At 42.5% G+C, this 14000-nt stretch overlaps 3 protein-coding genes across 4 annotated transcripts in view; 2 read left to right on the top strand and 1 right to left on the bottom strand.

The window, feature by feature from the left end:
• LOC109468016 (phosphonoacetaldehyde hydrolase-like) overlaps positions 1 to 4266 on the top strand; it is a 4839-nt gene extending 573 nt beyond the window's left edge. Inside the window, exons 1-6 of one of the 2 annotated variants that reach the window (XM_019766221.1) lie at positions 397 to 447; positions 1018 to 1237; positions 1679 to 1835; positions 2080 to 2309; positions 2907 to 2978; positions 3216 to 4266. In XM_019766221.1, coding sequence (XP_019621780.1) covers positions 1034 to 1237; positions 1679 to 1835; positions 2080 to 2309; positions 2907 to 2978; positions 3216 to 3404 — 852 coding nt within the window. In that variant the 5' untranslated portion in view covers positions 397 to 447; positions 1018 to 1033 and the 3' untranslated portion in view covers positions 3405 to 4266. Of the gene's footprint in view, positions 1 to 396; positions 448 to 1017; positions 1238 to 1678; positions 1836 to 2079; positions 2310 to 2906; positions 2979 to 3215 lie in introns of those variants that run through there. The other variant, XM_019766220.1, reaches the window with a different exon arrangement.
• Positions 4267 to 5261: 995 nt separating this feature from the next.
• LOC109468041 (protein XRP2-like) lies at positions 5262 to 9333 on the bottom strand. Its single transcript, XM_019766262.1, has 4 exons — positions 9087 to 9333; positions 7949 to 8392; positions 7502 to 7817; positions 5262 to 7360 (listed from the first exon to the last, which is right to left on the bottom strand). The coding sequence occupies exons 1-4, from the start codon at positions 9207 to 9209 to the stop codon at positions 7188 to 7190; spliced, it is 1056 nt and encodes a 351-aa protein (XP_019621821.1). The 5' UTR covers positions 9210 to 9333; the 3' UTR covers positions 5262 to 7187.
• A 205-nt stretch (positions 9334 to 9538) lies between these two features.
• LOC109467731 (UDP-glucuronate 4-epimerase 4-like) overlaps positions 9539 to 14000 on the top strand; it is a 5534-nt gene continuing 1072 nt past the window's right edge. The window contains exons 1-7 of the mRNA XM_019765781.1: positions 9539 to 9564; positions 10174 to 10278; positions 10472 to 10647; positions 11217 to 11438; positions 11618 to 11785; positions 12049 to 12161; positions 12578 to 12761. Of these exons, the coding sequence (XP_019621340.1) occupies positions 10191 to 10278; positions 10472 to 10647; positions 11217 to 11438; positions 11618 to 11785; positions 12049 to 12161; positions 12578 to 12761 (951 nt within the window). The 5' untranslated portion in view covers positions 9539 to 9564; positions 10174 to 10190. The remainder of the gene's footprint in view (positions 9565 to 10173; positions 10279 to 10471; positions 10648 to 11216; positions 11439 to 11617; positions 11786 to 12048; positions 12162 to 12577; positions 12762 to 14000) is intronic.

Genomic DNA, 14000 nt, shown 5'->3' with positions numbered 1-14000 from the left:
AGGGTAGGGAAAGGTCGCGGTAAACCACGTGACTCATCCTCGGCTCTGGTCGGAAGAAGGTGCCCTAAGCTATCTGGCCGATAGTAGGCTGGGAGCATTCAATTTCAAAAGTCTGTCTTTTTGTCACATTTTCACGTAGTATGTTGAATCAACCCTATCCTATCCCATACCGATAGTCATGGAGCAAAAATTCAATGCCGCTTTGCCGTACGAACGCCGTGAAAAACTACGTGCCTCCCGCCGCCGGCAGTGGTGTCAGCCATTTTTGAAATTTCCGAGCGCTCGCGAACACTTCCGACTTCTTCCGACCAGAGCCGAGGATGAGTCACGTGGTTTACCGCGACCTTTCCCTACCCTGTGCGCCCACGTGACCTACCCTGTGCGCAAAGGATCATGGGAATGTGCAACTCGTGAATGTGGCACGCACCGCGGATTAACGATTAACCGGTAAGGTGTAAAGTTTAAGGTCAAAGGGAAGGTCAAAGAACGATAACAACCGTGTGCTTTCATTTGTATTAATCTTGTGGCTACGGCTGACAGACGGCTTCGATGGGATTCGAACCCGTGCCCTTGTGGTTCAGACAGAAAAGTTACTCTCCAAGCAGATGTCGAGAGGGCGAGGGGGCGGTGTAACGGTCTCTTTTCAAAGCTTACCAACCTGTTTTTTCGGAACAGAATTGGGAAATGTGACGATGGCCCACCCATATTTTGCTTCCAGGACGTTGTCTCAAAATGTCTAGGCGTCTGCATGATTGTAAAAGTGACTCGAAGCATCATGTTTTTGGTGGTAGGCCGGCATGGTCCCTCCCTTTTTCTCCATAAAATTTGCTTTATGATTTATAGCGCCTATAACCCCCCCCCCCACACTGTTACAAAAACATATTGTTTTTGCTCTGTTTCCTCTTCTTCTTCTTCAAACCAATAAAGTCAATGACCTGAACCAAACATCTGTCACCATGGTATAAACCGGTGTCAGGCTACATCATGTTGCAATTTTACACATGTTTACACATGTAGGTACTACACATAGGAGATGGCTTGGTCCAACCCCCGTATGCAGTACTCCTGCATGAGGAGATACCGTGGTCCAGTCAAGCTGGTGGTACTGGACTGGGCAGGGACTGTCATCGACTACGGGGTGTGTGCGCCGGCACTCACCTTCTCTGAGATCTTCAAGAATGAAGGTGTTCCCATTTCTAATGAGGAGGCCAGGGGGCCCATGGGAGCACACAAGAGGGTGAGGTGAAAGCTAGCATCTAGAACATGTCTGCAGAATGTAATGCGCCTATGCAAAACACAGATTTTTTTTCACGGTTTTTGTTTAATGTACTGTCAACATTGCATCAGAAGTTTGCTCATTCCATAAAATATATTTTCTGACACAACATTTGAAAACTGTAGATGGGATGTCAGCCTTAAATATACATATATATGTGAATATGACCGTAAATGAGATGTTCTGACAGTGTGACATGCACAATACATTATGTTTCTTTTTGCAGGCTCTGTATACGTTCTGCCAACATGCTAGCATACATGCAATATAATCTTGTTTTAGATTAACAATTTACTAGACTAAGTACTTTACCACTGAAAAAGATAGTTGACACCCAAACTTGTTCGGGTACAGGTACAGGCCTGTATTTATGATGCCTGTTTCACCTCTGTTATCTATCAGGTTCACATCCAGCGTGTTCTAGAGAACGAAAGTGTGAGAGGCAGGTGGATCCAGAAGTACGGCAGCCCCCCCACGGAGGAGGATATCGATCGCATGTACGCCAACTTTGTACCCATGCAGCTGTCTGTCATGAAGAACTACTCCACCATGATACCAGGTCAGCTGTTTGATTGAGCAAATTTATTATGAACTTTGCATAAATCATGCTAATGTGGATGTCATTTGCATAATTAAATTGATAAAATTTTGACATGAAACCTTGCGAAAGGATGAAATATATGTAATTCAACATTATCATCATTAGTTATACATGATCAGCCCCTCCAACTATATCCTGCCACTTGCTACATAATGTAATACAATGTTAACCTAACTACATGTACATGTATGTCTGGTCCCAGGTGCTGTGGAGACAGTGAACCAGCTCAGAGAGAAGGGAATCAAGATCGGGTCCACGACAGGCTACACCACCCCCATCCTGGACGACCTAAAGCCCGTGGCTGCGCAGCAAGGCTATGTGCCTGACTTCTACGCTGCGGCAGACATGGTGCCCCAGGCGCGACCATGCCCTTATATGGTGTGGCTGAATGCCATCAAGCTAGACGTGCATCCTATTGAGGCTGTTGTAAAGGTATGCTAGTGTTGTTAACCTTCAGCTTGCTAAGGTAGGCATTTGGCAGCAAATTTGTATTGGTTATGGGGTTAAGCAACAAAGGAAGGTTAATGATGACTGGTCCTTCACAGAGGTTACAATGACACACGCGCTCACACACTCAGAAAAAACACAAACAATACTCCACTTGGTGTATATTAAGAATCTAAATACATGTACATGTGTATTAGACTTGTATATTCTGAAACTATGACAGTTTATTTTCTAGCCATCTTTCTGTCCTTGGTAGTTATTGGCTGTTTATGTGACCTGTCCTTGGTACTGATTGGCTGTTCATGTCTGCATGTTACCTGTCCTTGGTACTGATTGGCTGTTCATGTCTACATGTGACCTGTCCTTGGTACTGATTGGCTGTTCATGTCTACATGTGACCTGTCCTTGGTACTGATTGGCTGTTCATGTCTACACGTGACCTGTCCTTGGTACTGATTGGCTGATCACGTCTCCATGTGATCTGTCCTTGGTACTGATTGGCTATTCATGTCTACATGTGACCTGTCCTTGGTACTGATTGGCTGTTCATGTCTGCATATGACCTGTCCGTACTGATTATAGGTGGATGACACAGTGGATGGAGTGAAGGAAGGAACTTCGGCAGGATGCTGGGCTGTGGGCGTGGCAAAAACGGTAGGTCCCCTACTTTTTCATATTCTTATGTATTGAGATTACCACTTTTGTAGAAGGATTTACATAACAGTCGTCACGTTCTGAAGATCTGGGGCCTGCCAGGGATTCGAATCTAGAACCTTCAGATTCTAATTGCATCAGCGGTCAGCTGTACAGATTTGCCAGTAAAAGTTCAAAAACTGAACTTATTTTTCTCCATTATGCAAATGACCTTTCACCCTTGACCTTGGTTGCTAGGGTAACTACGTGGGAGCGACCGAGGAGGAAGTGGCTGCCATGAGCCAAAGCGAGCTGAACAGGAAGTTACAGCGTGCCTATGACACTCTGATCGACTCAGGTGCTCACTACGTCATTGACAGTATCGTGGACCTGCCAGACGTCATAGCAGACATCAACCGACGTTTGGCAGCCGGGGAGAGGCCTTGATTCCTCTCCTGCCATGCCTAATGCAAGCCAATCAGATACTCAAATCTTCCTCCCTGTTGTTCAACATGAAGTTACCAGCCAATTACATTATCACTTGTCTGTTAGGTGCAAGTTGATTGGCTACAGACAGTGGAGTATCTGATTGGCTTGTGGCTGGCTAGTGCTAACACAGCCAATCACGTTCCTTCTCAACTGTTGGACACAACTTGATTGGCTGGGGATAACAGACAGGGGAATATCTGATTGGCTTACTAACACAGCCAGAAGGATGAATAGTAGGCTGTTTTAAGCCCATCCCATTATACTTCTCAAACATTATGAGCAGAAGAGCATGTGACAAAGAAGAGATGAGACTCATCTCTAGTTCAGTTTTCACTAGGAAACCACAATCAGTAAAATGCAATTTCATATCAACATTTAGAGTAATTAACTTAAAATTTTAACAGAGCCTTTTTAGTTTTATAACACATGTATGTAGCAATGTAAACTAGCCTCACAATTCAGCCATTAGAGCTGCAATGTGTTGTTGTTTAAATAAACCAGTCTACCGCAAGTCTACTACTACAACTACTAGTACAGATGAAAAATGTTGAGGAGTTGTATGCTCAAATAAATTTGTGTTGAAAAGAAGATAGTGGGTGGTCTTTGTTATTGATGTGGAATATCCACAGATGTGAATCAGCGAGAAATTCACAATTATGAGGAAAAATTGCATATCAATAATTAATACTCTAAACACTAGACAAAGGTGTGAAATCTGCACTTTCTTGTTGTGTTATGAAATTCTCTTTTTGCTTCTCCCTGTGCCATGGCCTATGTATGATTATGTATGATTCAACCATGCAATGGTCTACATGTTCCACACAACCAAAATAAAACAGGAGATGCCACTTACACCAGGAAATCTTGATTTTACCTTAAAATCTTAAACATGCAGTTTTAAATGAGACACAGGACGAATTGTAGACCATTTACTATACACGGGTTTCACAAAATAAATTAACAGCCAGTAACAAATTTATCCTATAACATGGTATCAGACTACATCTATTCAATTCTTTGCGTGTCAGAATTTAAGAAAGCTGAATTAAAAAGATAAACATGGGACAGCTGCATTAAGAAATAAACATGGAATAGTCACATGGGAACAGTGTACCTTTAGCTTGTGCTGATTTTGATGTTTGAATCTTGATCTTTTGCTGATTTTTTGCAGAGATGTCTGAGAATAAATCAAATGAATAGGTGCAGCCTTATTTTCCTTGAAAAGAAACAAGCTTTGCTTACCAGAGCTAGCTGGGTTGTGTGGTTGTGCCTCATGCTTGTCAGCCTCACAGCAAATGTACAAATTCTTACTGTCAGATTTAAACATCAGTATTCATGACAAAGTACTGCAGACCAATTATGCCGAGCCACGTTGCCTGTGCTTGTGGCCTCCTGTGCAGACTATTAGCGGGGCAGCATTTGCAGTGCGGCTGTTTCTTTTTGGGGAGGGCCTTGGTCGGGTGGACAGAGTTGTATCCACGGGAAGACCTGTACCCGTTGGGAGAGCTGTATTGCCCACCCGAGCTAGAGATGCAGAGGCATAACTCCCTCTGTCGCATCATGAGTCCTTGTAAAAATCGATATCAAAAATAACACAGCTCTAAGAAGTCTGGAGGAGGCTATGTGCTAGCAGCTTTCTGCTTAATTCTGTCCTTCCATGTTTTGAAAGTAGTCTGTTCTAGAGTTATATTTTAGTTTCATCTACAAATATTGGATTTAAAAAATCTGAAAGAAGGCTAAGTAAAAGTTGAGAGGTGGCTAATATATGAAATTGGTATGGCCTGACATGCACGATGTATAGTAAACTCATAGGCAACAGGTGATACATATTCAGTTTATTTTCCTTAAGAGAAGACACATTTTCTGTTTTTCCTGGAAAAAGGGCAGGTAAGGCAATTAACAAACATAATTAATGGCTTTCATATTTCAGAGAAGTGACAATGCTTTATGAAACATTTCTCTCGAGATGACTCAGAAAAACAAAATATTGGCTATAATGATGAGATGTATCAATTTTTGTGCAATCTATACATGTACTATCACATACACTTAGGCTTTCAAATGGTATGCTATTTAATGTATGAAATATTTAGTATACTCAATTGTTTTATTAAACCTTTCAACTTTCTTTAGGGTCTTTTCTAGTACCAATACCTGGGGTACAATTCCCTGTATAAGACCATTTTATCTAACTCTCTCTTTCTCTGAAATTTGACAAAACAAAACTAAAGGCACATGGTCCCTTTTGAGAAGTCAATGCTCCAATTCTATCTATGGAAATAATCATGTTGGTTAGTGACTAACATCTGAAGGAATGATTGTAACTGGCCTTTACTTTGGTCCCATTACACAGGTCTTTCCTGTTATCACAAAATTCCAACTCAAAATCTTTTCAAACATGTAACTCCCAACAAAGATGAACTTTCATGATAGTAAAAGTCCATTTATACTTACATGTATTATAATAAGTGGAATTTCGAGCCCTGAACATTGATACATCTAAATGCGAAAAGACATATAATTCACAAGCAAGCTTGTTGTGAGCGCAAAGGCATTTCAACTTTAAAACATGGTCACTGGCATATTAAGTTTACAGCATGTGTGTAGGGCACTCACTGTTATGTGCTATAACACTGGGCTCAAAATAAATTTTTCTGTTGCCTACTGTATGTACAAATTATAATGCCAGTTGTAGGAAAGTCTACATTTTCTGCAAATACCCATCATTAGAACCCTACTATATTTGTATAACAGAAGATACAATGTAAGTACATTGTATATGTATGTTAAAGCTTGACTGTGATTCATAATACCAACTTTACCAAGTGTGAAATCTTTTTACCCCGAAAACATTGCATGTTGTCTATTTTTTAAATGCAACCTAGGAAACGTTTCTGCAAACTGTCAAAAAGACAGATAATATGCCAGCATCAGTACAGTTCAGAATGGCAAACAATAGCAGACCAACTCCCCCGGCAAGTTATCTGTCTACTTGGCCAATACCTACTCTTTTTAGGTTCAACATGTACCTCTAAAGCCTGGCTGAGGCCATATTTTAGCCCTACAATAACTTATCTTTCTAGAGGTCTGGTACAGCACTATCATGGTATAATTTACTATAGCAATTCCACAAATACAATATTTTAAGCCTGTCTTTCCATCTATTCCATATCAAACTAATGAAATACATTCCTGTATTGCAAAATAAAACATTCTGTAAATAGCTCCGTCCAATACATACATAGCAATATCAATTCATACAAATACATTTTGTAGTAGACTTTGATTTCAAAAATCCCACAAGATATGGAGCTTGTTACATACATATGTAGCCAGACTTCAAGAGTTTAACATTTAGCCAAATACGATCCTTACAAAATATATTGGCTACTTATTCTCAGCACGTTTGATGAGAAGATACTTAATATTTATCTGTATTTCTACATACAACTTCAAACAAACAAACAAACACACACACAGATACATGTATTACCAATTTAACAATATGAAATCTGGAGGAGTCTACACACTGAGACACATTTTATGTTTGGCCACACCAATTTAATACATACATGTACGTTCTTGGATTTGAAGAAACCTAAATTGGAACAATTTGGAATGACGATTCCTTCATTGTTGAAATTTTCTTCCCAATTATTTTGTTTTACAATGTTTCGTGCTTAAAAACATTGGAGAACTAAGGAAAATAATTTGGCGTGGCCTAAAAATATGATGTGATGTTCACATCATCTGCATGTCAGCAAAGTTGTAGAAGTTGTCGACGTCTGTTGCCGCCTTGGCCGGACTGTCAGAAGTGTAGACGACTGCAGCGGCGCTCCCCACCACGGCCTGGACGTGTTCTTTACAAACGCTCACGCTGCTGGTTCCATTGTACTCGATACCAATCACTGGTCCTGGAATGAAATCGGTAAAGAATTTGTTATACATTGCATACTATGTACATGTACCAGTTGGCCAATACGAGTTTTCCATGCATAGATAAAGCCAAAGGCTTAAATAAATAAACAAGCAAAGGTAAAGTAGCATTTCCTCACCTTTTTGAGCTGCTTGTACAAACAGCTCCAACTCAGCAGACGACCCAAACACCCGTCTCACGTCATCCCCCGTCATACTGATCTCCTTCGTCTGCATCAAGGCACAACCCGCAGCCTCCTGACCCATCTTCTGTAGGAACCGCCGCGCCAGGTCTCTGTTGTCCGCATCGCTGGAGAAGAACACGACCAGACACGACTCGTCTGACGTCTTTCTCCGTGATCCTCTGGTGATGGGGATTACACTGTCCTGTGATTGGGTGGAGATCTGGACGCCCTGGAACTGTTCTGTGGTGGGATTTGGTAGGCAGTCTTCAACCTGCAGAGTAACAAGGTTGTTAGGGTTGTTGACTTAAAACCTAAAGGTTATGGGTTTGAATCCAAAATTACAGTTAAAACTTCATAATGACTGTTACCAACACAGATGAACTTTCAGGATAACAAACCCACCTTGATGTCTTCTGACAGAAGGCTCCAGCTGGTCTCCCCAGGCACGGGTGTGAAGTCGTGGATGTTGCTCCAGTTGTTGTTGAACACGCTCAGCCCCGCCGACGCAAACTGTGACTCCAGCTCGGGGTAGAAGTACTGGAAGCAGCCGAACTTCATCCCCGTGGATGCCTCGATGATGGGCTGGGTGGCGCAGCTCAGGAAACAGTCGATCTTTTTGCAGTCCCGCGTGCGGAACTGCTGGCAGGCGAACATGCACTTGCAGTCCTTGCAGTCGCGGATGAAGACGCTGCCCTTGATTGGTCCCAGGAAGATGCGGCAGTTGACGCAGTCGTCTATGGTTATCGTGGCGGAGTGGTCGAAGATGAAGATGTTGCAGTTCTCGCAGTCCTGGATGATGAACTGCTGTCCGTTGACCGTCCCGGGCACGCGGCCGACTGTCTCGTCCTGCAAACAAGAAAGCACAGATTTCAGACTTGCATGCAAAGTAAATGTTTGCAATCATCTTCCTGAATTCCCCCCATGTCTACCTCTCCTACTGCCTCCCAGCCAGAATCTGAGACCTTTTCGCCTGTCAATCTTCCCCCAACCACATGCTCTGGGAAGTATGCAATCCTTGGCTTCCTGAATTCTCCAATGTTTTACCTTTAATTCCTACTGGCTACTGGTCAGATTCTGGGACCTTTGACCCCCTATCATTTTCTTGTCAATCTTCTATTGCAAATGTCTATATATGCATTACATACTGGCTTTGTAAAAGTGGCTTCCTTGGTCACCATGGTTACCAAGGATAATGAATGCCCAGGCCCAGGCCATACATGCAACAGATACAAAAATTGAAAATGTGTACATTGCAGTCTCTCAGACAAGAAAAAGTATGCATTGATAGATAATTTTTTAACTTGTAGATATATAAGAATAAGCAATTAAGTGTCAATTCCTTAGATTTCAGTCAAAAAGGCCTCATGCTTTATAGAAGCATGGGGTGGAGTGTAGAGCTTGAAAAATACATCACTGGACTGGATATCCTTAAGTACAGTGCCACGACGTTGAAGATCAGAGCCCCGAACTTGACATTTACAACTAAAAACCATCATCAACCTGTCGCTCTATGTACAGGTGTGAAAAATATACTCCTCACCTTCAGGTTCGCTATGGTGAAGTCTTTTGGGTCAACCTTGTCGCGTTTGTCCCAGCTGTACACCTTCGGCGCTTCGTCCTCTTGCGCGGCCGGCTCTTCAGGGTGTGAGCAAAGGCACCCCATGTCTGTGTCGGGCAGGAATACTCCGGAATTGGAGAGAATTTTGGAGACAAAATGTGGGGAAAATCGCCCCGCCTAAAACCTAAACACCTGCTCTGGACGTTTGGAATGAGCTAATTGAACCAAAGCGAGGCTTCGACCTCGCTTTCGGAACAGGATTTAGTTTGAGATGTCAACTTATCGCTGATTGGTTTGATTTGTGAACGCTGGCCAATCATGAGAGGTTTGACATTTCCTCACTTGTTTTCTCAACAAAATGGCGGCGGCTTGAAAAAGTGCGAATGAATCGTCTGAAAATTTGGAGATTTTTTCGCGATTTTCTGGAGATATATGGATTCTAACTGAATCTCGGCGAATGGTGAGTACGCAGTGTGGCGTTAGGTACTTGAACAGGATGAGCTTATTCGTTTGTATGGCTTGCATTGTTGTATACGATTGATTTTACACGGAATTGCACTGACAGCTACCTTAGCAGACGAAAATCCCCTTTGCAGCTCTGTTGACATTTGACACCACGCCTACCGTACTAGTATATTATAGACGTTAAACAAAGACAACAACAACAATGTCAACGTTTTGTACGAACGTCTTTGTCCGCAAAATCTGGCCCTCACTCAAATCTCTATGACCATACATTAGTCATTTTCTTGAAGTTGAATTTAGAATAACTATAATTTATAGTTCTAAGATAAATGATATGAACTCATTATGGCTGTACAGTGCACTTTTCGGGGGCCCTGGCTGAAATGGAGTTTTTATTTGTGTCCTGATCCTGAATCTTAATTGCCCAACCCTTTTAAGGGCCTTATGGCCGTGAAGGGGTCATATGGGGGTAACCCTGATGCATAATGATGTTATGACTATATGAGAGAGATTGTAAGCAAAAATATGAATGAAACTTGTAAAAAAAAGAATACCGAAATTGTACAGTTGATTTTACATTGTGAACAAACAAACTGTTTTGCAGTAAACAACACTACTAAGATGCTCTCCAGACCTGTCCTCATCACTGCTGTAGGCATCAGCTGCATTCTGTTCCTCTACACAGTCACCAGGACTGGACACATTCCAGGTCAGTACCTCTTTACACCACCATGTGTTTGCTACAGGTTAAGTCTATTTCTTAAACAACATCAAGAAATTAAATTGGTGTGGCCTCACATGTGTGGGGCATAGAATGCCATCAGGGGGAAACATCCTGCATTTAAGTTTGCAAATGTTGGCTTTCCTCTCTTTAATAATCTTTCCTGTTTCTACATCACCAGGCACCGTTGAACCACCCATCCCTGGTGCCCAGACAGACAGCCCTAAGCATGTGTTAGTAACTGGAGCTGCCGGCTTTGTAGGCTTCCACCTGTCCAAGGCTCTGTTGGACAAGCCTCACGCTAGAGTCTTTGGTGTGGACAACTTTGACAAGTGGTCAGACTTAAAACTAAAGCAGGTGGGTGGGGCTGATCGTGCTTGATATACATCCTGTAACTCTGATCTCTTGTTGCACAAAAAATACAGATACAACAAACTGAACCATCTGGTGATATACCAAAAATCAAAGATATCCGTGACCCAGTGTTCTGTAGCCAGCTTCTGTTTTTCCATCATTTGGCATAATCTGGCAACTTGTGATGGACAAATTTTTGCCCAATCCGTCATCTTTCACGGACAAAAATTAGTATGAAAAGATATCTAAAGAGATGTTACTAAACTAAGCTTTGTCTATATACCAGCAAAATGGTCCCTCAAAATGCCAGAAATATTGTTTCAGGGAGTCAAAATTTTTCCATGTGGCACATTGCACCCTTAGCACTCGACATGATTGACTCATCATACAAAATTGAGATGACAGAAAAAATTTCATGCTGGCTAGAACACTGTGTCAAACCCACCGTGAATTGCAGCCACAAACACACAAACACGTCTGAAAACTGTACATTTGTACTTTCCTGTGGAAGGCTACATGTCTCTCCTCATAACCTGTTGTGACCAATGTACATGTTGTAATGGTGTCTGCAGGACAGAGCCCATGAGCTGTATGAATACGGAGTGGCGCTGGAGGACGGGGACATCTGTGACCAGGAGTACCTGACCGACCTCTTCAGGAGGGAGAACTTCACCCACGTGGTGCACCTGGCGGGGAGGTCAGGGGTCAGAGGTCAGGACCTGGATGCCGCTGCCATCATGGAGAACAATGTGGAGTGCTTTGTGAACTTACTGGAGGTCATGAAAAACTATAAGGTGATTTTTAGTGTCCTACCACTCAAGTTTGGTGTTTTCTTTTTGTATTTTGGCAGTCTTCATTTGAAATAAAATCTGCACATCATGTTGCTGTAACCATGGAAAATATTTTATATTATATGGAACATAACTAATAGTAATAAAGCCATCTTTTCTCTTTCAATTCTTTCTCTTCTCAGAACATCAAGCTTGTCTATGCCTCGTCAGCATCAGTCTATGGAAGCTCGTCCCAACTTCCTTTCTCCCCCTCTCATCATGTACTCCAACCTGACACCATAGAGGGCCTTGCCAAGCGGACTGGAGAGCTCCTTGCACAGGGGTACTGTAAGGAGTATGGTCTGCACCAGGTGAGTTTATGTTTCCATGCCAGTCTGCCACAGAATTTCAGGGAAAGGTAAACCCCCTGTGCCCTGTCACGTGTCTAGGACCTTCCCATATCTTTGCTCTTGACGAAATCTCAACCAACATCGGTTCAGGGTTTGGGGTAGCCTGGAATTTATCTAGAGAAGGTTTAAAGCCAGCTATGTGTGTTAAGTTATCTTGATCACGACTGTGTTAAAGAGACTGGACATTTGGTAAATTGTAATAAGTGTTAATCTGTCTATGGCAGGTGGGGTTGCGTTTCTTCACGGTGTACGGGCCGTGGGGACGGGAAGACTCAGCCCTCAACATCTTCACTCAGCAGATGCTGGAAGGAGAGGTCCTACAGGTGTTCCACACCAGGTGTTACATTTGCATCTTAGTTCTCAAGACTATGCTATTTTTGAAACTTTGATAGTAATTTCCAACACAAAAAATTTGGATTCATCCACATTTTCAACTGCAACTCCAGTCTAAGTTAAGGAATGAGCAATCCAACACTTCTGTGACATCAGTTATGCAGATGACACACGTGACTTGATGAGCAGTGAATCATAGGTTACAGAAAGTCTGTGGCACCCCCCATGTACATTGTAGATGTCCTCTATAATGGCTCGTGCAAAAAAGTCTGGTTCTGAGTTTCACTTTATCCACTGAGACCAAATGAACTTTCTTCATGATGGTTTCTACCAAGTGAACATAGATGAATTTTCAAGATTAAAAAAAAAGCATTTTTTTACCAGTAATTCAAATTTAAAACAGTTCCACTTGTTTTGAAGGGAGGGCCGTCCCCTGGAGAGAGACTTCCTGTATGTGGAGGATGCAGTTCGAGGTGTCCTGTCAGCCCTGGACTTCAGCCCGACCCACTGTGGACATGTGTTCAACCTGGCTTCAGGTCAGGCACAGTCAGCAGTTGACCTGGTGGCTCTACTGGAGCAGCAGCTCAACATTCAGGCACAGGCGGTCAGTTTATTTTGTCATGTTTTACATTTTTTGTCAAGTGTACACAGGGAAAACAATGTTTTGTTTTTACTTTATTTGCTCTTCTTATATTCCAAACAAATAACGTCAAGGACTAGCTGGACCAGAAGGCTGTCACCATTGTAACTGGTGCTGTAGCAGACACCCTGTAGTGTTTGGTTACATTATGTAGCAAGTGGCAGGGCAGAGTAGGATTGGCTGGTCACCATATACTGTAATTCTTGATTTGATAACGGTCACTTAATTATAGCGGTTTTAGCGGTCACTATTCCACCGCTAAATTTTCATGATCGCAACTTTTTTTTACCACTTCCGCCCCCCTCCCTCTTGCCCCAAGCTCGTTACGGTACAATCACGCTTCATTTCTTGACTACAACATGCACACAACGCACAGTACTAGTGCTTCACATAGGAACAAGCAAAACACTGATGTGCTTCCAGAAATAAAATATTTATCAAACATAAAGTAGTTCATATTTTTAACAATTATGCAGTGCTAAGCAAACCACAGTAAAAAAAATCTTGTGAACATGCACAAACACATGTGACGCAGTGACGTTTTGAAATTTCCCAGCTTATCTACACTTGGGTATTTATAAATATTTAGCGTATATTTCGATTTAGACGTTTCTTCATAAATCTACAGAAACGATAGCCGTTCATTTTGTGCTACTACGGGACAATATCGAAAAAAATGAGACGAGTTACAAAATTCAGCGTCGCCCAAGCGCGCAGACAACAACAAACAAAATGGCGGCCCGGCGGCCAACTTCACAAACGAGTTACAAACTACGAGAAATGCGGCATAAATCTGCTTAATTTCGAGGTAGAAATCTAGGTAGAAATACGATCAAATGTTAAGCGTCATTTGTACTACAAAATGTAAAAGCGTTAATAGCGTGCTACGACTAAGACGAATCGAAAATTCGGGAACCAAGCGACGAGTGAAAAAAATGGCGTCACAAGTTTTTCGAAAATTGCGAGTCAACTTTTACGGCAAAAAATACGATTAAACGTTACTGTTAAAGGCTACAGTGTCTGTAGAACTTTCTCGAGGGCGTCATGGATTCCATTACGCTCCAATCCTAGGGCGAAGACGCCGGGTTTCGCTGTAAGCTCGTCTGCGGCGCCGGACATGTAGCGGCGTGCAGCGGCATAGCGTGCCGCGGCATGGAGCTTGGGGAGGGGGGCGGCGGTGCCGCACGCAACACAAGCGTGCGT

This window comes from Branchiostoma belcheri, unplaced genomic scaffold, assembly GCF_001625305.1.
Source record: "Branchiostoma belcheri isolate BF01 breed outbred unplaced genomic scaffold, Haploidv18h27 scaffold19, whole genome shotgun sequence".
Lineage (NCBI taxonomy): Eukaryota > Metazoa > Chordata > Leptocardii > Amphioxiformes > Branchiostomatidae > Branchiostoma > Branchiostoma belcheri.
The sequence above is the reverse complement of the archived record's forward strand: the minus strand, read 5'-3'. Positions and strand labels throughout refer to the sequence as shown.